General features: G+C 38.5%; 1 protein-coding gene across 4 annotated transcripts in view; it reads left to right on the forward strand.

Annotated features, from left to right (window-relative positions):
- The window catches only part of LOC126199184 (peptidyl-prolyl cis-trans isomerase FKBP4-like), a 118,470-nt gene that overhangs the window by 61,150 nt on the left and 32,903 nt on the right, over nt 1–24,417 (forward strand). For all 4 annotated transcript variants that reach the window (XM_049935961.1, XM_049935960.1, XM_049935959.1 and 1 more), the window contains exons 6-7: nt 2,317–2,467; nt 17,617–17,786. In XM_049935961.1, coding sequence (XP_049791918.1) covers nt 2,317–2,467; nt 17,617–17,786 — 321 coding nt within the window. The remainder of the gene's footprint in view (nt 1–2,316; nt 2,468–17,616; nt 17,787–24,417) is intronic.

Here is a 24,417-nt window from a genome sequence, read left to right on the forward strand (position 1 = left end):
CCAGCATCTGAAGAAATTGCAACAACACATTCTGAAGAACTATGTTTATTGCTTCACTGTGATTTTACTGAGAACTGGTGAGCAATTCTCCCACAAGAAGTACAAGGATAACATTACAGTAATGACCAGGTTTCAATTTTTACAGGAGTGACATATGTTCAGAATAAGACCACAAGTGTTGCAGCTGTGATGACACAGGACATGGCTCAGCACATGCTTTGCTATCAATATGCAAAATTCTTTAACTGAAAACAGGGGCAGAGAAGACCATCATTATTTGTGATGGTGCTCGTAGTCATTTTAAAAAATCGTTACCAACTTTTTGAATCGAGTAAGTCGCTTGTGCCAACTGGCTGGTTATACAGTGCTACTGGTCACTGGAAGAATCCTTGTGATGGTGTAGGCGGCCTGCTGAAGCACCAAGCTACAAAACATAATCTTTCAAGACCAAATACAGCTGCGATTCAGAATGCTGAAGATTTTATGAGGGTCATGAAATCTTACACATCCATGGCCGTCATTCTTTTGTCCAAAGAGGAAATTGAAGAATTTTGTGAGCAGAAAAAAGAATGTTCCAAACAAACTACTTGTGTGAAAGGAATTCAGAAGACCCATTTTTGGACTCAGTGATAGGCGAACTCGTATTGCACGCACTTTAAGGAGCAAGAAAGAAGAAATTTCGTTCGTTCGGCCAACACCTCAGCAACACGAGGATAATATTCAGATTCACAACCTGAGAAGTGGGATATTTGTGTGTGTGTGTGACTGCTGGTGAATTGCAGAGATTATAGACACCAGTTATGAGTTAAATGAAATTGTAGTGAACTTCATGCTACCACATGGCCCAGCTGCTGGATATAGGTTTCCAGCTGAAGGACAGAAACGCCGCCATCAGTGCTAACTTCCTAGATTGTAAGTGCTCCAGCTCCTATTGGTTCAACAGGAAGGCATCACTCTATATCAAAGGAAGATACTGAAACAGTGGAACACATTTTTAGTTCATTGACTGGCTAATTCCAGAACAAAACTGAGTGCACGGATGTTGCTTAAATTGAAACATTCTTTCACATACATTTTGGAATCATTTAAAATGCTTGAAAAATGAGTCTCTTTCATCTTGCAGAACTAAAATTATGTTAAATAAGGCTAGGTTTTGATTTTTGTGAGCCTGTTATGTGATAATGTAATAAAACAGGTTTTATGTATGGCAAAAATTTCAATTGTTTATAAAACCTGTTCAGCCTAAAAGTGGAAGCTCTCCTTTTCAGGGATTGTAGAACTATATGGTATTAATCAACAGGGGAAAAAATCAGAACTTTATGGATTGGCATTTTTGAAAAAAAAAAATCCATAAATTATAAAAAAAGTTCAGAGCGCTATAGTAAAAGAACTTTAACAGTTAAGTCCAAATGGAGGATTTCTTTGTAATCATAAAGCAATTATCTTTCAAATTAAAAAAGAGCTAACAAAATATTTAGAGCTGTTCTAGAGATACAGAATTTTAAAACTTTTTCCAAAATTCGCATCTTCAAAATGGTATGCGCAGTGTTATCTTTGGAGGGCTGTATCTCAGAGGAGAAATTTTTTGGAGAAAACAAAAAAAATACATGTTCCTTACTTAGTCCTTCATTTTAACATATGCTAAATTCAATAACATCAGAGACTATGAAGGTAAGATTTTTTCCTAGCCTGCCTGAATTGATATGGACTATGCCTTTATTGATAATAAACAATGGAAAACCCATACTGAAATAATAATGTAAATTAGGTTTGGTTGCTACTCGCAGCACAGAGCATGCAGTGAATGCCGACATGCACTTTCCATAATAGATAGGATTCTAATGAAGGACTTGGTCTGATAGCTAAAGTATAACAGTCTAATATTAGGTGTGCCAGTCTGCTGTTAAATACATCCTCTGTATGATGATGAATGGTCTATTCTAATTCATATTGGATGCATTGAGGAGGAACTGAAATCACTAAAATTAAGCAGAAACTCAGAGATCATCCTATGCTGTAGATCCCTAACATTCTATACAGAAATTGTGGGTTATATTCCTGTAACATACATTCTTTTCCCTGTTAAATGATACAAGAACCATATTCCTATTAACATTTATTTTGCACAAGAACCATATTCCTATTACATTTCTTTTGCAGTGTCATAAAAAGCAACCCAAAGTTGTGCCAATTCACAGCCAAGATCTGAGTGTGAAGACGCCAGTGATGAAAGTGTACACTTTATTGCCTCTCTTGTCATTATGAAGAAAAATGAGCTAAATTTGTTTTTAATGGTTGTGTTTATTTTACTCCTAGGCAAAAGAAGCATGGTCTCTAGATGCTGATGAGAAAATTGAACAAGCAAAATTTTTCAAAGAGAAGGGAACGAATTATTTTAAAGCTGGCAAATACGCATTGGCTGTTAAAATGTATAAAAAAATAGTGAACTTCTTAGAGCATGAGACAGGTAAGTATTTGTTAGTGCTCCATCAGGAGAGTTTTAGTTATTACATTATACAAAGCAGTCGCATAAGTATTACAAAATGTTGAATCAGTTATCGGCATTGCGCAGTGTACATGTGATTGTGTGTCATATATGGTGTGTGTGTGTGTGTGTGTGTGTGTGTGTGTGTGTGTGTGTGTGTGTGTGTCCTCCCAAACCCCTGAATAGATTTCAGCCAAATTTGATATGCAAAGAGTAAACTTCAGAAGTATCAGCACTGTGAGGTTTTGTAGCCATCTACCTGCAAAAGAAGTGTTAGATACAGACCAACACGTGTGTTTTCAGCCCCTGCCATACACTTTTCCCTGCATGACAGATGTGTTGTGTGGGAATCGACCTGCCAAAATGGTTTTCCAGCCCTCAGTGTGTAGGCATATTAAATGTAGTAGTATTGGCCACTCATATCGACCTACTTTGTGTGGCACCCACACTTGAGGGATAAAAATATTATATAGTAGTAGTACAAGATTGCCCCGCAGTTGACGTACATGTTGACGTACTGTGGGGAGAAGGGGGGTGAGGGAAGGTTGAGAGTTTGAGAGTGATAGACGAAGGGAGGACATAGAGGCGGGGACGGGGGGCTGCAGGAGGGGCTGGATAGGTTTAAGGGGGCAGGAGGAGAGTCACACTGAGAAAGAGAGAGCTGGTGGAGATGAATGATCAACAGGAGGGGGGGGGGGGGGGCAGGGGCAGGGGCAACTGATGAATATGAAGTGATGGGAGCAGGAGATCGATAATGTGAGGGGACAGAGGAGGTGGATAGCAATAGAGGGGGAGGTTGACAAATGGAGGGAGGGGGTGGTGATGGGCAGAGAGATAGGGTTGCAAGGAGAGTGTTGGGGGGGGGGGGGGGATAGATGGGCAGAGCTGGAGATTGCGGAGGAAGAGTATGACATAGGGAGGGGAAGGAAGTATGATTGGAGAGAGGGGCTGGAAGAGATCGACAGAAGGAGAGAGATGAAGCAGACAGTTGGATGGAAGAGATGGACAGGTTGATGTGGTGGGCGGAGGGATGAGGCAGACAGAGAGATGGGTCAGGAGGAGGTGGAACAAAGAGGGGATGTGTGCAGTATGTGTGTCGAACACGAGAATAATATCAACAGTGAGAGAGGGGAGGAGCTGATGATGATGATGAGGAGGAGGAGGAGGAGGAGGAGGAGGAGGAGGAGGAAGGGATGGCTGGAGATGAGTTGGGAAGGAAGTCAGGAGAAAATGGCAAGAGTGGGGCAAGAAGTGGGTGGACAAAGAAAGGGAGGGAGAATGATGAGGGAGTGTGTGTGTGTGTGTGTGTGTGTGTGTGTGTGTGTGTGTGTGAGAGAAGAAAGAGATTGACCGACCTTATGGCAGAACAGGTAACTGCATAAATAATTTTTCCATTGGACAACGGATGTTACACTTGACGCTATGATGCTCATTGACCTAGGTGTCATGGCATTGGCAACTCTGGCGCATGTTAGCTCCAGTAATTCTACAAATGAAGTTTATTTCTACTGCAGGGATACTTCTTACAGTTATATGCCAAATAAATAAATAAGTGAAAAGTAATGGTGATAAACATGTCTTACGATGTAATGTTTGAATGCAGGGTGTATTGCTATACAAGCTTTTGGATAAATTCAGATTTTGTAAACTCATCACCTTCATGCTCTCTGTTCTGCAGCTCACTTGATATGGATTATGGGGGAAAAAAATCTGCACATGCAGATTTAACACTAAAAAGCTTTCTATTTTTTCTTGAGTTTTTTGTGTTTAATCAGTTAATGTAGTGCAAATATTGAACACACATTGCACATCTACATCTACATGATTACTCTGCAATTCACATTTAAATGCTTGGCAGAGGGTTAATCGAACCACAATCATACTATCTCTCTACCATTCTACTCCTGAACAGCGTGCAGGAAATACGAACACCTAAATCTTTCTGTTTGAGCTCTGATTTCTCTTATTTTATTTTGATGCAACTATAAACAAACTATAGTTAATCGTCAGAATCTGACAGGTTTTGAGTTCAAAGTACTGCTTATCAGACATTAGCAACAATATTAATAAAATTATGCTAGCAACTGTGTGAATAAATTTCCAGTTTCTGAATACAAGCTATCACCCATGAGTTTCAGTGCTACACAATTGTGGATGACCCAAGTATACAGGCACCCACCACTGGTCCATTCACTGTGTTTTTTGCATCCAACAGCTCCTGCCTGATACTAAAATGAACATGTGCAATAAAATGCACACTTTTCAGTACATCAAATAAAAATTGAAGTGATGAATAACAGATGTAGAAGACTCAATGAAGCAAATGATTTGGGCAAAGTTCCTATGGTGAATGAAATTTGGGTATCGTAGGGTATCAATGCCCTGACACTCTACACATAATCCTCTGTTTTGCACAATGGATGTAAGAGATTACCGGAAGTTTAAACGGCATGTCATGCACAATGAGGCAGTAAAGAAGCTTAAGAAACAGTTTTGGTTTCCTTAGTAAGAATTTTAGCATGCATTCGTAATGACAGCCATATTTTGCTTCTGATTATAGTTAGTTGTAAATGAATGTCATTTCTTCTATACACTGAATAACTATATCTTAAAGAACGCTATTAACCTTAAGAGAGTCAGTAAACATCTCCAACATATGGCCAACACATATACTACTCTCGCAAACAATGCTGTTTTGCTCACATTTAACATGTCACCTCCTTCAATTTAAATAGGGCAGAGTGATTAAGAAAAGACAAGGTAATCGAATAGTGAAGTGTAATAGATTTTTTTATTTGTCGCTTCAACACAATATAAGTAATTTTAAGTAAGTTTTGAGAGTTTTACAAAACTTGTCTTTGAGCATAGTTTCACAGCTGCAAAATAATTTGCATTTAGCAACATGATTTAAGATAAAAAGTCTGTGTTTATCATTATCCAGCTGGTCCCAGATTTCATGTAGTTAAGATCCTACACTTCATATTTCTCTTTAAAGTAAACTGTACAAAATAAGACTCATGTGCCTGCAAAGATGTCTCAGTAACACTGCTTGACGATTGCCAGTTACATAACTGTAGTGGAGAATAAATAATTCTCTCTTCTCTTAAACCTCTTTGCTACAAGTAAGTGTCTCCTTACATCTTAAACAGCAACACTTATGCATGTATTTATGTGCTAAATAGCCAGCAAAATATGCTACTGAACACTGTTCAGAAGAGAGAGCTTTCTGAGTGGAAGACAGATATTCTTCACCCTTGATGGTACTGACATGTTCATCCACAGAGGAACAGGGAGTGTTACGGATCTCCACATTTCCAGAGCTGTTTAAGTGCTGAAGTCCATCATCTTCCTTTTCCAAATCCCATGTGTTCAGTAATAGCATCTTATCAGTGTCATTCACACAGTTTGAAATGTCTGTTAGCGAATTAATAGTGCTGGTTCGGAACAAACACCTTGGTGTTCTTGTTGTTGTGTTCCAGTTGTAACCATATTTCTGACGGGACTCTGAAAATAAATTCTATAGGTCATCTTGATTCAACCTGCTGGTCAGTAAAAACTTAATGTGAACAGTTTGTTCTTCTAAAAAAAAAACTGAGTCTGTCAGTCCTGTAATGCATGGCGGTGTTGTGATTTTACCTGTCATTTTGTCACTTCTGCAATTTGCGTTGTCTGGCCTATTGTAGCCATTACCAGTGGGCATTGTTGTAGTAATGAAGCTCTACGTGGATTAGAGGAAAATGCCGTGCTGGGCATTGTTGTAGTAATGAATCCCTATATGGATTAGAGGAAAATGCTGTCCTGCTATTCAAAACATCAAACAAATTGCTCATAAATTCGATAAAACCATGTGTGTTTTCAGCTATATCGCTCTGCAAATCTTGGTTCCTGTATGTCTTGTGACAGCTGCAGCAACAGTGAATGACGATGTAAACTGCCATTTTCATGTTCATTCTTCAATGAATCAGGTTGTAAGTGACTGTCAGTGGGTTTTAACAACTTCCTGCATTTTTTTGTTCATCTGGTCAGTATCGTGTGCCAGTGTAATGTCTTCAAATGAAACAACAGCATTGTTGAAAATTGTGTATATATATACTGTGACTTATCAAATGAAAAAGCGCTGGTAGATAGACACAATAAAAAACACACACACAAATTTCAAGCTTTCGCAACCCAAGGTTGCTTCTCAGTAAAGAGGGAGGGAGAGGGAAAGACGAAAGGATGTGGGTTTTAAGGGAGAGGGTAAGGGGTCATTCCAATCCTGGGAGAGGAAAGACTTACCTTAGGGGGGAAAAGGACAGGTATACACACTCTTGCGTGCGCGCGCACGCACACATATCCATCCGCACATATACAGACACAGGCAGACATATTATCCCCATGTGGAATGTTTCTTTCTAAAAAAAATCTGGAGCATCATAAGTAGCAAATACTCGCTATCCATTTACATTGGTGTAACCTTTAAATGCTTGGGCAGCCTTTGATTGCTGGCTTTCTGATCACAAACGACCAATTTTGGTTCCAGATTTGCATTTTGCTGTAAAATAATTAGCTCCTGTAGGAGTCCCAATAAGTGCACATGTTTAGCCCTGAATTAGGAAAAAAAAAATATGAAATGAGCAATTTCCAGTTACTGTGGATACTCTTAATCATAAAGAAGTGCATAATCTGCAGGAAGTGGTTTCCTTCCCCTATTGCCCAAATCCTCTAGACCTACTAAATCTGAATCTTGGTGTATTCCAAATGCTACATTATCAACATCTCATCATACACACGTCCTCATTCACATGTTTTGTGCCTCATATTTCTTACCAAGTTGCCTAAAAAGATTTTGTTAAAGCATGGTAGAAATTTTGTAGCACCAATCAATCATCCAATTGCAGATTTTGGTAAATGATGCTCTGTGTTTAAATTTCCTTCTCAGGTATAATGAGCAATCAGTGAAAAGCCTCAACCAATGTAAGTGTAAAGTTTTGGAGTAATCCTAAAGAAGCCTGGAGCTGCAGTTCAGGTTTATGTGCACTATCTCAACACATTTCACAATTAAACATAAAAATTTAGTCACCGACATCCTTATTTTCCTACCCCTTTTTGCTTTCTTTGTCAAAACCAGCCGGAAAAATAATCCTGTCTCAGTATCAAAGATTTACATTCACATTACCAGTGCTGTTAAACCCATACGAGAAAATTTTTTCAACAAAAAGCTACTTAGTAGAGTTGGTACACGAAGCCCATTCTCTCATGTCCTCTCTTTTGTAACCACTTGTTCATGAAAGGTAATGAATGTTGGTCATTTGTCTTTGAATGCCCAATTGCTTGTGTTCACTTCCATTCACTGTGGTGTAACTGATGCTTCATACTGGTTCACTCATGTTCAGTGTTGTACACATCAGGCTTTACAACATGGAAATCGTGTATGATGATTTTTTCCTTGGCTGGGGATCACGGTCATAATATACTTTTTAAATGAAATCACTGCCACCATTAGACTGTAAGTTTTTATTATTGATTTATTTCACTATGGCGATTTCAGCTGTAAAGCCAATTTCAAGTGCGAGGTTGCAACTGTGTACTGCTGCTTGCATTGTATTGTTTACCGAATGGTTTCACATTATGCCTTGCAACTTTTGTTTTATACCTTGCACTTTAAAATGGCTCTACAGCTGAAACTGCGGTTGTGAAATAAAAAATGTCAAATTGTGGCAATGATTTCATTTCATTTAGGATGAGGTAAGCAGTTTGTGCAGGAGGAAATCGACAGGGAGATGGGGAAGGAGCAGACAGACAGAGGGAGGAGGAAATCTGCATAATATGTGTCAAACTCGTACATGGACGAAGCCGCAGAGAACAATATAATCAATCACTTAATGTCCTTGAAGAGTTTGTCCCCTCCTCCCAACCCCCCCCCCCCCCCAAATCCCACCCCAAATAGTTGTACTAGTACTTAAATGCAATGTACAAATGAATTCCAGCTATACAGAGCTGCAATAAGTGATTCATTCATTTTCAAGGATCTATATTTTCCAAAGTGTGACTTGTACAAATATGGTGCATGAATAGAACTGTAAACCGACCAAGTGTACATTTCACACTCTACAAATGTTCTACGAGTGGTGCTCTGCTCTCGTGGCATATGTCCAAGCAGCAGTCTAGTTTGTTCCATATCTGTGGTCATCACAGCAGCATTCAAGCACTCTGAGCGTTTCCACAGTCATTAACGTACACACAAAGAAAAATTCATAAGGTGTTAGAGCAGGCAACTTGGAGGGCCAAGGCTGTAGTGCCACATCAGCTTCACCACTACACCCAACAGTGATGTGGAAGTTCATTGTTTAGGTAATGATGATCATTGATGCTCCAATGAGGGTGGTGCTCCATTTTGTTGGAAGATGAAATTCTTGGAATCGGCAGTCAGTTGTGGAAACAGCCTCAGTTGCAAGTCCAGCTCCGTCTGTGACAATGCACAGAAAACATTAAACTTCGGTTAACCTCATTCATGTGCCACAATTTTCGTGAGGGTGTTCAGTGTCTCACACTGTCACATTTGGGCAATTAACATTTCCATATAAATGGGAGGTTGCTTTGTTGCTAAATATCATCTTGGAGGCGAAATGATCATCCTTGAGTTCCTCCTGCATTGTGATGCAAAATTGAAGGTACCCCCCATAATATTCCAGTTGTAATTGTTGCAAGAGTTGCAGACGGTATAGTTTGAAATATAACCGCCATCGTAAAATATTTCTACAGAGTTTTCTGCGTTGTTTAAAGTTGTCGCTTGTGTGGATCGTTGATTTGTTTCGGACTGCATACGAAATTCTCCCTCGCCCTCTCCACAGTTGCATCTGATACACCTGCCTGCTTGATTGCTACTTTTCTGTTTACATGGCAGTTTTTTTCCATAATTCCTTCTGAATGTGTATGCTTCACTGTTTTAAAAGATAAACATCTTGCAGATTCCAGCACACACAAACTCTTTCTTGCTTTGTTGCCATTTTGTCAAGACGGTCTACTCATAACACCAGCTGGTGGGCACAATGCAAACTTGGTGAGTTTATAGTTTCCATTCACACGTCAGTCACATTTGTACATATAATACTTTGAAAAGCATAGAACTTGGAAATGAATCATTTATAGCAGCCCTGTACTATCTTACTCTAGATGATCACAGTTGTTGTTCATTGTTAACAGTAATAGTACTAATAACACAGATACACTAATTTTATCAATTTCTGCTTATATTTATTTTTCGGTGGTTTGTAATTAATCTGTGTGTGTGTGCTGATTATGGATATCGCATCTGCTTTGCTGCAGTTTCAATGGTTTAGCGTATGAGATTTCTTTACACTGCAGTAGCAAAGAGTATATAAAATAATGAAATAATTGAGTGTCATTACTTCTGTGATTTCCCAATGAAAGCTCTAAAAGTGTCGTCGTAAGCACAGCACACACATGTATAAGAATGTTAACTGTTGGTGTACCCAGCATAATCACAACTAAACTGAAAATTCAATCAGAAGTGAAGATTTGTTGTTTTTACGTAATTAAGAGATTAAAAAATCATTGAATTTCAAACGGTCGGCTCTGCTTACGTATATCACATGAGTGTTAGCAGAAGTTACTAGTGACTTGGCATACTTTTTTCCGCAAATGATGTACTTATTAATTATCGAAATGGGTTTAAAACTTTTAAGTAACAATGCAAAGGAATTTTGTGAAACGTGTTAGAGAACATTCCAAAATTTCGTGCATTTATGGCTTATGCTCGCATTATTCCACAACAAAGTCAGCCTGCGTCCCTCTCGACTGGAAGTATGTGGAATCAAGCGCTGTAAGCACATTAGTTGTAGTAGCGAATTTGGTAAGGCAACAAACTACCGTGTTGAAGTTCATCTGTTCGCACACTGATGGGTACAAAATTTTTTCCCCCCTTCTTCGTGTTTGTAACACATTCCCAGACTTTGTAGATTAACAAAGTTAAGCATTTTTATGAAATATTCGTTCTTATTTACAAGTAAGAGTGCAATTTCTCAGAAATGATTATCTTAGATTTCATGACTTCCATGTGTTTAAGAAATAAAAGATAAAATTGATGTGACATGTATACTTTTTCCTTGTCACAAATAATTCACTATTTTTTTCTGAATACATAGCAATTTCCAAGAGTGTGGTCAGACAGGAATCTAAGAGCACAACTTAAATTACTGAGAATGAAACTAGCAGCAATCGTCTTTATACTCTAACTTGTCACAAGTATTTATCTGTGATCAAATCCTTTAAAACAGTAGACAGAGATGAAAGATTCGTGCCCCAATATTTTCAGACTGTACCACCATATATGAAACATTTTGATTCATCAGATGCATGTTATAAACTACAACGAACGTCTATAGCTGCACTCACCACCTGCTCTTGAAAATGCATTTTTTAAATTTTGTTTTTCTGAACCAAATCGGTGATGTATCATATAGGGAAGTAGGCTACTTCATCATTTGGATCCCTAGGAACAAGTTACAACCACATTCTGTGCATCTTATTCTTTGACAATCTCTTAAACAGTTTTTCGGGTTTGTGGAGACGTGTCCCGTGTATGCAACTGATTGAAGGCAGTTTATTCACATACTTCTTTTTCTTCATTTATTTGTGAAGCATCATCATGATTGAAAGAGGCAAAATGCGTATTGCAATAAAGATACTGCCTTCAATTAGTTGCATAGACTGAACATACTTCCATGAATTTTGAAGCAACTAAGGAACAACGGAAAACAGAAAAAAATTATTAATTTTTCAGGTGTTTCTATAGATGAATTCCCCCCCCCTCCCTCCCCCAGTGCGGTAGTGCACTCCGTTCCTAACTCATCTTCCAAAGCGTAAAATCCAAAACGAGACGTTGATATGAAAGACAATAAAATGATAAATGTGACATTTATTACAGTTTCTCGAACACAGTCAATATTCTATTCGTTATCATGCATTCGTGGAAGCATGTGGTCAGCGAAATTTGAACAATATTACATCCTCTAAACCACACTTCTTGGTACTGCGAAGAATAGCGTTCTTGTATCGGCTGCTAGCTGCTTCAAGTTCGTGGCACTGCAGTGCGCATGCGCGGATCATAGGCAGATTGCTTTTGGTTGGTTGGCGCGAGGAGAACTGACAACAGTGTTTCGGTTCGCTAGAACCTTTTGGCATCGCTTCCGAAATGCTTACAGAATAATGTTGGGGCTCTCCTTTGAAAACAAGACCGTTCAGTATGCTTGCGTACCAAACCAATTGACAGAATAGCGGAAAGATACAGAATGGGGCTCCTGTTCTTAATTTATTTTAATTTTTTCCGTCTCAACATTTCTTCACTGTGACTTACAGTTTTCTATATCTTTCATTGTCTTTCCCGTCTATTTTTCACTGCCTCCTTCCCACCTCTGTTACATACAATGCACTTAGCTTTTCACTCATATTAACTCTTGCATGAGATTTAAGCAGTAATCTCTTGTCTGCATATTACCTTGTCTTCCACCTTTAAGCTCTCAGGTTTTCAAATTTCGTCCAATGCAGTCCCCAACAATCAGTCTTTCCTTCTCATCCTGTACGGTAAGTCTCCCATGAGCTGCGGTTCTGGGTGACTTTGCCCAAATCCACCCCTTTTCCTAGACCTCTTCATTCCTTTTCCTTCACCCCTCTTCCTTCCCCTTCAACCTTTCTGCCTGAAGAAGAAGCCACTGGCTCTGAAAGCTTGCCAATTACAACCATCTTTAATGTGTGTGTGTGTGTGTGTGTGTGTGTTCTGTTGGCACTTAGTGAGTTTATTTTTTTTAATCCATCCAGTTAAATAATTTTGTCAATAACTGATTGTTTTCATCTTGTTGAGAGGAAACTTGCTAGAAATTTGGAGAAAAAAAGTCTCCCTAACACTTCTGTCATTGTCAATGTGTTGTGTTGCTGGTCATCTTGGTGTTGTGCTCAGTAGCTGTATAACAGTGACATTGGATTGGATCACAAACTGACATCTTACATTTCCCTTTCAGTTTTAGTTCAGATGATGTCATTATACTATCAATAACGTGACTCTGCTGCAGACAAACATGTAACAATGTTTCTAATGCAGACAGTACCCCATTGGCAACTATGCAGTAAGGCCTACAGTATGTAAAGACTAGTTGGAGTTGCACAGTAGTTCCCCTCGAGGGATCCTCGATGCTTCTATCTTTGCTATTGCTGTTAGTCATATTATGTCCATTGTCAAAGGCCAGCGCAATATACATTACAAAAAATGAGTTTCTTGACTGTTACCTTTCACCCACTACTGCAATAGCAGCATATTGATTAGAGACAAAATTGCATCAGAGTACAAGCTTTCAGTGCTCACAGAGAAATGATTGCATGTTGATTTAAAGTTTTTTTTCCTACACATTCTTAATTCACCCATTTTGCAGCGTTGAGTATGATAGTTAGGTAGGATCTGTGGCCTTTCTTTTAGTTATGATGTGGTATGTTGCCACTTGGAAGGGAATTTAAGAAATTGAGGCTTTTAAGCCTCTAAAAATCTTGAATTGTCATAGCCACAGGTCCTAGGAGACCTATGCAGGTGAAGATCACAAACACTGTCTGCTGTAGGGGACTACCGGTAACACTGCTTGAGGTGCCTGTAGTACCTGACTGAGCTCTGTGCTGGGGTTTGTGAACTGCCTGTCTGAAAGTAACTGCTCCTGGTGTGTCAGGCAAATAGGACCTTGTTTCATCCGCTGTTACCAGTACTTTACCTAGTTGAGTACATACCCAAGGAAAATCAGTCATATCAGACATAAGAATCTGAGCTCTATGAGAAATCGGTCCTGCTGCCTATTGGTGTAAAGGGATTTCAGTCTGTCACTGAGGATAGGGCCAGTTACTGACACAAACTCTCTGGAGGCATCATGTTATTTTCAACCTCTGGAATATTAGTATAAGAGGGTGCAAATGTGAGATTTCTTTACAGACATGAGTTTTGCATCAGTATTGCATTTATTTGACAATTTACTATTAGCCCTAAATCTGAAAAGGCAACCTCATTTATTCAGTGCTTTGGCCGCATTATGTCCTTGAGTGTCTGTTATCAAACAAGTGAGTAGTTTACGACACAGAGGACCTTGGAGTAGATGAAAATTGTCAGAGCTAGCAAACTCGTCTACTCAAACTTCTTTAGTACACTTTGGTCTGTCTGGTGCAGTTCCCAGAAATTGGTTCATTTGATGCAGAGTACTCTCCTTTTCTTGTAACATCTGAGGACAAGGTGAAATTATGCCAGGTTCCTGGCCATACAGGAATTTGGAGAAATGGACTGGCGAATGTGGGTACTGAGTACGGTCTCACATTGCTTACTGCGGCACAGTATACAGTTCCCCCATGTGTGGTAGCCTTACTTACTGCATGAGGCCGCACATAATTTGAAGGATGAGTAATTGGAAATGATGGACGATGAGCTGTGGTCGGCGAAGTCTGTGTGTGGCTTACTTTTCTCTAGCCACCAAAGTAAAACAGAGATGTTTCAAGTAGCCTCTGAATTTGACACCGGTCTCAGGCACCTGCAGTTTCTTAGATTTGTGTAACCTGTAAGTGTAAATGACACTTTTCATAGAAGTTTTTGGGGTGTGCCTGTATAACTGTACCTATCTGTACCATTTTAGATCGTGTAATTAATCACCTCTCCATTGAAACAATATTGGCACTAACAATTCAGATATTGTGCACTCTAAATTTAAAATTATTATTATTAAACCCCTAAATGCTTTAATAAGTTAGTGCTACACGTTTGTAAGACTTAAATTTTTCACTTAAAGAATTATCACAAAAGGAAGATGAAAACATAATAAAATTCCCGGTTGGAGACAGCTTAGAATGAGATTTCTTCAAGAATGAGTCTTTCACTCTGCAGCAGTGTGTGTACTGTTTTGAAACTTGCTGATAGATTAGAACTGCATGCCAGGCAGGAATTGGAATCTGGACACACAGATTTTGTAGACTGTGTCTTTACCGAGCTGTGACCCATTGCTTGTGCTCGTAGTCTCTCTACTGCTGGCACCTCCCTCCTGCTCCCTCACTTCACAGCAGCTCTGCTGTGTATCTTGCTAGACTGGCCATAGTGAAGAGGATTATTTTCAGGGTGACTCAATTTGCAGGGGTGTGCACTGTTTAGGGTCACCAGTCCTAACCAGATAGCTCAGTCGGTAGGAGTGGTGCCCTTGAAAGACCAGGTTCTAGACTTTGGTCCTGGTCTGCCACACAGTTTTAATGTGCTGCGAAGTTTAAAGGTTTCTTCTGCTTTGGAACTCAGAAAATATTATTTCACTACGATGTGAAAAAATTTCATTTGTGATAAGTCTGGTCCAGATGTAACCCCTATTCAGTTTTACAGAGAATACAGTACGTCATTTGTCACAAATTTCTCACCCAGTGCAAAATCCCAAACAACTCGAAGAAAAAGCAGCTGTCTCCAAAGAACGGACCTGCAAAATTGCAGATCAATAACCTTAACATTGATTTTGTGCAGAATTTATTAACATATTCGCAGTTCAAATATAATAAATTTGCTTGAGATGGAAAAGCTTCTGTCCACAGGTAAGGATGGATTTAGAAAGCATCACTTGGACGAAACTCACTGTGCCATTTTCTCACATGATTTCCTGGGAACCGTGGATTTATGGGATGCAGGCAAATTCCATATTTATAGATTTCTGAAAAGTGTTTGGTACAGTGCTCCTCTGTTAAAGAAGACCTGAGCATATGGAATAGGTTCCCAGTTATTTGAGTGGCTCAAAGACTTTTGAAGTTAATAGAATCCATTACATTGTCGTCAATGGCGAGTGTTCATCAGAGATGATGGTATCATTAGCGGTGCCCCACCGAAGTGTGACAGGCATCTTGTTCTCAATATACATAAGTGTTCTAACGGTTATGCTGTTTGCTGATGAAACTGTGTTGTATGGGAAGGTGTCACTGTCGACTGATTGTAGAGGGGCACAAGATGACTTTGACAAAATTTCTAATTGATGTGATGAATGGCAACTTGCTCTAAATATATGAAGATGTAAGTTGATGTCGATAAGAAAGAAAAACAATGTTTGAATAGAGCATTGAGTGTGCTTCTGGACACAGTTATGTAGATTACATATCTAGGCATAACATAGCAAAACGATATGAAACAGAACAATCACCTAAGGCCAGTAGTAGGGAAGGCAAATGGTTGATTTCGGTTTATTGGGAAAATTGTAGGGAAGGAGATCACATTGTAGAACACTAGTACAACTGGTTTTTCAGTATTGCTAGAGTGTTTTGGATCCCCACCAGGTCAGATTAAAGGAAGACATTGAAGCAGTTCAGAGGTAGGCTGCTGGGTTTGTTACTGGTAGGGCATTTGAAGTTGACTGCAGAAAGATTCTGCTGCCGCTAGCGTATATTTCACATAAGAACCATGAAGGTAGGAGAAATTAGGGATCATACAGAGACACTAGTTTTTCCTTTGCTCTGTCTGCAAGTAGAACAGGAAAGGAAATGACTAGTAGTGGTACTGGGTACCCTCTGCCATGCACAATACTGTGACTTACAGAGTAAGTAAGTAAGTAAGTATGTATGTATGTATGTAGATTCAGATGTAGATGTAGAAATGTGACTTCACGTAGATGCGAATTGAGCCTGAAAATCGAAGATGAGGATTTACCTAGTAAATGCTGTTTTATAGTGGATTGTACCTGGATGAACTATTTTATTAAGAGATTGCGTGAAATGCTTTATCCTCTGTGCACACATACCAAAACAGTAAGAAATTTTTCAGTTACCAGTACTGCTCATTTGGCACAACCCATTATCTAAAGAGAACAAACGAAAGAAGACATTTACAAAATAAAGAACAGACCTATTCAAGAACATGACAACTTATTGGTGCAATTGTAAGTTACACTCTTGTGCCACATCAAAAGTGGGCCATTGGACGCTCTGTAGGATACGTGTTGTGTAAGGCTGTGTAGGACTTGACTGTGGGATGTAGCATTTTAGAACAGAGAAACGTGCATTTATTTACTAGTATGTGGAAAAATGTGACAGTTTTACATTGGGAGGGGTATTTTGAACTGAGTTTGCATAAATTACTGGTAGAGGTCGGAACAAAATACCTTGTTTATGACACTGCAGGCCTCTATGAGGAATTGTGTGGTAGCCATTACTGAGTGCTTTGTACACTACAATATGCCCTGGATTGTATGTCGCTGTTTTCTTTCCTTATTTTGAGTACAGCCCGCACAACACCAAAAGGGATTGACGATTCTGGGTGGAGGAGAAAATGCTGCTTCTCAACAGAAACATCCAATTGTTGATAGCTTAAATAGAGCAAAAAGAAGAAGGAAAGTGAAAACTCTTTTTTTTGGGGGGGGGTGGAGGGGGGGTGTAACTGTTGAAATTTCCAGTAAAGGAAGCATTCCACTTTTATGGAGAATAAAATCTATTTATTCTCTATTATTGTTTTGTCTTCAATCACTGTGATTTTGCTATCGGTTTTGTCTTCAGGCATATAGCATGCCAACTTTTTGAAACTGTATGTTTGATCATTCACAGATGCTAATTTTGCCCAAAAATAAGTAGGCCAGCTAAATTTCCAGGTCCCTAAATGTTGCAAAGTAAATTAATAATATTTTAATTTGTTAAATTTGAAAGAATACCTTTATCTAAAGTTTTGTAATTTACTTTTCTGCTTGTTTGACCAAAATTCTTGTTTTTCTAAATGGAAAGCAAAATTTCATGTAAGAGAAGGTTGGTGCTTTTTAAATTTGAAAGAATACCTTTATCTAAAGTTTTGTAATTTACTTTTCTGCTTGTTTGACAAAAATTCTTGTTTTTCTAAATGGAAAGCAAAATTTCATGTAAGAGAAGGTTGGTGCTTTTTGTTTATTAAGCTTCAAAGCAGTTGTCCAGCACACAGTTACTCAAGATAAAAATGCGTGCGTAACAATTTCATAAACTAATTCTTTTTGTTGTTGTTGTCGAGTGCATGAAGGTTTGTGGTCTCGTAAATAATTTTCCCCACAGTATTGATCTGTGCTTGATATCTTTTAGCACTGTAAAAACATTTGTGGTTCCACTATGCCCATATTATCTCTATTTTATTTCAGGCTTTGAAGAAGAGAAGGAACCAGAACGAAAATCGCTTCTACTGGCTGGGCACTTAAATCTTGCCATGTGTTACCTCAAGCTTGAGGAACACTTTGAAGCACGTGAACAGTGTAACAAAGCTCTCGAGGTACAACCATCCAGTGAGAAGGGATTATTTCGGCGTGGGCAGGTTAGTGCAGATTGAGCATACATTATTAAACCCAGCAACTCAGTTTTTATGCTGTCTGGTAAGATAGACGGGCTCACACAAATGAAAATATCTGAAAAGTCTCACCAAATAGTAAGTTTGGCCTAAGGAAGACTTACATAAAATGAACACTTGGAACTTAAATACTCAGATTTGGAAGCTCTGATTCAGTATCTGAAAGTGATAAAACAAAAATTATGGTAGAAAATATGTACGAATTTGGAAGAAGTAGCAGTAAGAAACATGTCATTCTATATGGTGGGTTTTCTGAATAAAAGGGAAATACCAGTAAGAATATGTTAAACTTACGAAGAGAAATGTGTTCACCATCGCTTACCTTCAAGAAGTGTGACTATCATTGCAGTTGATGATGACAAACACAATTTCACTACAGACTACACTGCAGAAGAATTTCATCAGTAAGGCTACAAGAATTCATTATGTCATGACAATTGAGACCTGTTTGTGCAAAATTAAAACTTTGGAGTCAGACATTAAAGAAGTTTAAAGGCAGAATGTGGATGCTGCACAGGCATAAGCCTACTGACTACATAAACTGCCTGACAAAAAATTGAAGCACCCAGAAAGGAAGAAGAAAGCAAAATGAAACTTCGCAGGTTGAGAGTTTGTGATATTTTTTAAGTGCTTACAAAATTGAGTCAAATTTATAAAGAATTTGACACTGAGTCCACTTATCAGTATGCCGTTGCATCCCTTCTAGCGCGGATGAATTCACTGGTTTGGTTGGGAAGCCATCGTGTCTTCTCCAGAGGCAGGCTGACCCACAGCTGACATAACTCATGCTCGATATCCTCTCTGTGGTGCTGGGATGGAGTAGACGGTTGAGCTGGTCCCACGTGTTTTGTCAGTGACATATCAAGGGATCTTGCTGGTCACAAGAATATCTCAGCATCCCTCACACAGTTCACAGAGACATAAACCGTGTGTGGATGAGCCTTGTCCTATTGAAAAATCCCACCGTAATGTTGCATTATAGGTTACACGTGAGAATGCAAGACGTCCATGTTGTACTGTTCTGCTATCGGAGCTAACTCGGTCACTACCAACCGTGACCTGAAGTAATGGCCCCCCACGTTGTGACACTAGAGGTAACACTGCTGTGCCTCTTTAAAACATTGGAAGAATGGAAACTCCCCCCAGGTTGCTGCCATACTCACTGATGAAGATCATCCAGGGTAATACAAAACCATGATTAATCGCTAATTACAATGTGGTACCATTAATCAGCAGTCCGTGCTTCCTAGTCAGGTGAACTAAATGCAGCATTTTATGTTGTTGTTGTTTGTGTTGTTGTAACAGCAACAAATACATGGAACTGTAATTCTGTAGTCCACCTGCTGCTAGTATCCACATAACTGTGCGGGATGACACACAATGTTGCAGGGATTCCATTATTTGGTCTCAAATGGCAGGCACACATGTGAATGTGTTATGGTGCGTTTGGTCCACATCAAAGCAATCATTCATTGTGGCCATTAGATGTGGATGACTGGAAACTTGATGATAATGCTGCCCTCACATTCCCGCACAGTTCGACATTGAGCCACTGTTGCATGTGAATACGCCACAGAATGCACGATTCGACCAGCTGGCCACAATGAGAACCCTTTCAAACTGCCAGTTCCTGATAATGTTAATGTGAGTATGTGGCAGCCCGTGTTGTTTACAGTAATCGCCCAATATCTGACTCTTCTTTGTGCCCTTTATATATTGGTCATAGGACTAGATTTCACTAACTGTATTTTATATTATTAGCAGTAGTTTTAAAAAAATTATTTACTTATGACATATTGGTAGTATACTGTGTTCGTAATAAGAATAAACTGCATATAAACATTACAACCTGTATTCCTACGCGTTTGCTTGAATCTCATTGGATTTTATTCCACATTAAGTGGAAGCCAAGCTATGCCCAGTAGTCAAGTAAAATTGTAATGATAAATTTTATGCTGTTTCACACACACATGAACTGAATGGTAATGCGAGCATTTACCAGTGCATTTAACATGTACGGCACTGGCCAGTCAGCTGGTCCAGCTAACCTGCAGTGATGTGACCAGTTGCAGAGAAACAACATAGCTTAGATGGTCATTTAATTTTTAAAGAGCATAAAATAATAATCTGCAAAACTCCAACTCTACTGCATGCTTTTTAGGTGACTGGAAGAAAGGATAAGATGTTATCATTCTCACCTAACATAGTATTCTAATGACAAACAAGAGTGATGAAAATTCCTAACTTAAAAACAGGGTAATTTTTGTGAGTGAGTTGTGTGTGATGCAAAAGCAGCTGCAAGGATTTCACCATGTTGTTTAATACTGAAGCAACTGAAGGTATTAAAGTCAGTCATCTGGTAATCTCTTAGCTCCTTCCTTATCCGAAACCGATAAATCCATTTCATTTCTGAAACTGTTATCTGCTATGTTGATAATGAGTCAGTGAACAATCCACGAAGTCACTCAGGCGCTGCATTTTCTCCTCTTTCCTGGTGTGCCATTCTGTATCCCACCAGCGTTCGACAGTGACATGTGCAAAAGCTGCATGCATTAGTTCCAGTATGCCTGATTGCTTAACAGTCTTGTTATTTCTCATGACAAATCCCTTAACTGGGCTCCATATCAGCTCTGTTGCGTTCATATTGTAATGGCACAGTAGCAAATGTAAAAATACAGCATTTATATGGTGTGCTCAATGCTGTGGAAAGGATTGTTTTTCATGTTAGACACTTATCACTCTGGTTCGTGTGTGACTACGTCTGTGGTATAAAACAATGGACATAGTGCAGATTAAGAATATTTGGTTTTTCATTTTTGTCATAATTTTTTTTTTTTTTTTTTTTTTTTTTTTTTTTTTTTTTTTTTTAAGTGAGCAACCCTTTTTCATAAAACATTGATAATTAAGAATTTATGAAAACAGGAAAGTGGCATGCAATGTGTAACTAGAAACAAGAAGACGTCCATTATTCATTAAAAAAAAGATGAATTTTATTTATGAGATGTAGGTATTTCAAATTTAACAAAAAAAAAAGTTTGACCAAGGTTGAAACTCAAAATCAGCATTCCATGAACTGCACAACATTATCAATCTATGACACTTCAGATTCCACTACATGTCCTATGTGTATTGAAACTCAACTGTATCAAATATAGTCCCCTGGAAAACTTCAAAACTGACTTCTTTTCTCTAAATTTATGAAAAACCTTAAGAATAACCTATTTGTTGTCCTTTTTAACAGTGTTCACATGTGGGTTTCACTACGGAGCAGGATACAGCCTCAGTCATTTTCATACTGCTGTATTAAGAGGTTGACAATCTGAGCACAATACAGAGACTGTGACTGTCTACAATTTTTTAAATAAAAATTACATAGCTGAAGCATGATTAAGAAAAACGTTGATGGCTGTTAATACTTTATAATATCTTTATGTTTCATTTAATGTAACTTAGTAATGAAAGATCTAATACATAAGTATGAACTAATTCCAAGAGCGTACCAACAGCAGTGCACATGTGCTATGACTTCTGCCCAATCATCGTATGTGGTTTTTTTACATCACGTTTATTCGTATGATGAACAGAGTACAGAAATAATTCAGCTATTGATTTGAAATAGTTCAGTTGTTTACTGCTATGATAAATACTATTGCCTCATTTGGCTTAGGAGGGAGGAAAAAAGAAGACTAAGATAATGTTAAAATTGATCATAAAATATTTAACAAAGTACTTGTTATCAACATAATCCCTGTCATTGTCATTATCAATCATCATCTGAATGATAATTACTTTTCAGAATATCCTTCTCTCTCTCTCTCTCTCTCTCTCTCTCTCTCTCTCTCTCTCTCTCTCTCTCTCTAGAAAATAAGAAAGAAAAACAAATGCTCTGAGTGTGTTTGTAACTGACTGCCTGACAGAGAATAATGTTATTGAAGCAGCTTCATTTCCAAAGCCGTTTTCCAACTATAATGTTATGCTGACTAAGACTTAAGAACGACCTACACACACACACACACACACACACACACACCTATAAGAGTTTAACTAAGTCCAGGGATGGAACAATCTACCTTCAAAAGCAAAGAAAATCTATTCTTTAAACTGTGCCTATCTGTGACTCAGCATCTCTGCTATATGGTGAGTAGCGCTACCCTAATATTGTCATTATTATTTAAAGTTATAGAGATTAAACTGTTAGTATGTAATTGAAACGAATAATTCCACAAGGTTTTTAAAGAAGGCAAATGATCAAGTTCAAGTTGATTTTCATAAATACTACCTCAGTCTTCAATGCATTTCAAATCCTCATGACAACACCATTTGTAGCTCTTCTGTCATCATCTTGGTGTTCTTTAATGAGGGCAACATAATTCATCATCTGAACAATGAGTTTATCTCTTGTGTTTCCTTTTTCTTTATAGTCTTTAGATTTTAAAACATCCCCATCAGTAGCTTTTCAACCTTCCCAACCAATTGTAATCTAAAGTGGTAAAATACAGGGAACTTGTCAGTCAAGAAACATGACCATTTCCACTGATCAGCCATCCATGGAATTTTGACTTCTTCTAATTTCTAATGATGCTGGTTGCTCATTTCAAGAAAGTCTAGATACAGAATACTGAAAAATCAGGCTTAATCAACAGATTGTCTATCACACTGCATCACACATTTACAGAGAAGTGTTCTTAAAAATGTCTCCACAAAGGCATGTGGGTTTTCCATAGACTACAGATTTGAATTATTAGTGTTATTGGTGCTATCATATGGGAAAGTGGTTTCATTAATAAGCCGTATTAATGTGACTACTCAGTGTTTTGCAGTTAGCCAATGACAAAATTTCAGTCTTGTACCATATCCATCTGTAAGGTGTTGAATCCACTGTCAATGATACAGATAGAGGCTGTGCATACATGATATTCACTATATTGTCATATGTGGAACACCAATATGTGCAGAAGTTTATGTGAGCTTGTTGAAGAACTATGTTCAGTCAACTGCGTAATATCTACTTTGCACACAATTTATTTGCATGCTCGAATGAAATATGGCTGCTTTGCTGCACACCAGTCCCAGGCAGTTTAGGGAAAACGCGAGTAAACATTCTTAAATGTACCACCATGAGCATAGGAAGTCTCCACCGTATTATCTACATTGCATTATTAAACAATATAGTACATTTGGCTAACAAACCATAGTCACAGTTGAGAAACTCAGTTTTGTAAACTCTATCACAACTTGAACGTCAAAACAAAAATGATAATAGATAAATGCATAGGAACAAGAGTACCAACGTAAGGAATGAAAACTCATCTCTGTAACAAACAAAAATTGACAAGTAAAAGTTGGACATATGTTGTATGTTCCGGGCTGTGTCTTAAAATATTTACCTTCCTCCTGAAACAGCGTGCATATACTTATGTGTGAATAGTAGTGGTCACTAAGCAAAGCTCTCTATTTATCTTAGTTATCGTTTTGGTACACAAACAAAAGTTAAAGCCTCAAACCTTATTGGTTATGGCATTCTAAGTAACTATCAAAACTGATCCGCCATCCACCTTCTAATTCCAAATAAATTGTGTGTATTGGACACATGTAATTGGATAACTTGCAAATGGCCATTCCTTGTAGCTGCATGTAAAATTGAACATCATCATTGGGCTAAATGACACAGGAACTGGGCAGCAGCTGGCTGGAGATTGTAGTGCATTCTGATAAGTCATTATTTTGCTCATTTTCAAATGACACGAGGTGCCGACTGTACTGTCATTTCGACTAGACATTTAACACAATGTATGGTGGAGTGTAGTTCAGCTGCAGGTAGGTCTTGGGTATTTTGTGTTGTGACCTGTGCCCACTAATTCTGGTTATTTCAACAGGCTCATATGTCTTCAGGATAACTACTAAGTGAACTTCCCCTTCTTCTGAGCTGGCAGTAGTTGGATCAAAGGGGCTGCATGTGTAAATGTCTCAATTGACTGATGGTTCAGTCATCATTTGTATCTCGATTGGCTCTCTAAATCACCTGATGGTAAACCTACAGAAAATGTCAGAGATTATTTGGAACAGCAGCTGGAACGTAGAAATTGACATTGCCGCAACTTCGTAGCTCTATGGGATCTAATGATCACAGAGCAGCTTCAGCTGGGATATGGCACACCTGAAGAAACTTGTGAACCCTTTTCGTTTTAAAGTTACAGCCATTACTGAGGCTACAGATTCTGTTAACAGAGGATTTGTGTGGTGCCTCCTAGTGTCTTCTTCATTTTAATTGTATCCAAAGCATCAAAATATTGCATATAACAATAAAACTGCAAACTGTGTACAAACATTATAAATACACAAAACTGCAACCAGTCACTTTTTGAAATACTTCTTTATTCCGTAAACAGGTTTTCAAACCTTTTCAGGCTCATCTTCAGATGGTGCATGTGGAAGTTACCTGACTATTTCATAATTTGATGCTGAAGATTGATTTACAACAGGATATGTGGCTTTGTAATTAGTCTCCACCTAGCAGCTTCCTATGTGATAGGCATCTCAGTGGAAGCAGCTTAGTGGATACTAATTACAAAGCCAACCACAGCATCAAGAGCCAGTA

The sequence above is a fragment of the Schistocerca nitens genome, chromosome 8, assembly GCF_023898315.1.
Source record: "Schistocerca nitens isolate TAMUIC-IGC-003100 chromosome 8, iqSchNite1.1, whole genome shotgun sequence".
NCBI classification, from domain to species: domain Eukaryota; kingdom Metazoa; phylum Arthropoda; class Insecta; order Orthoptera; family Acrididae; genus Schistocerca; species Schistocerca nitens.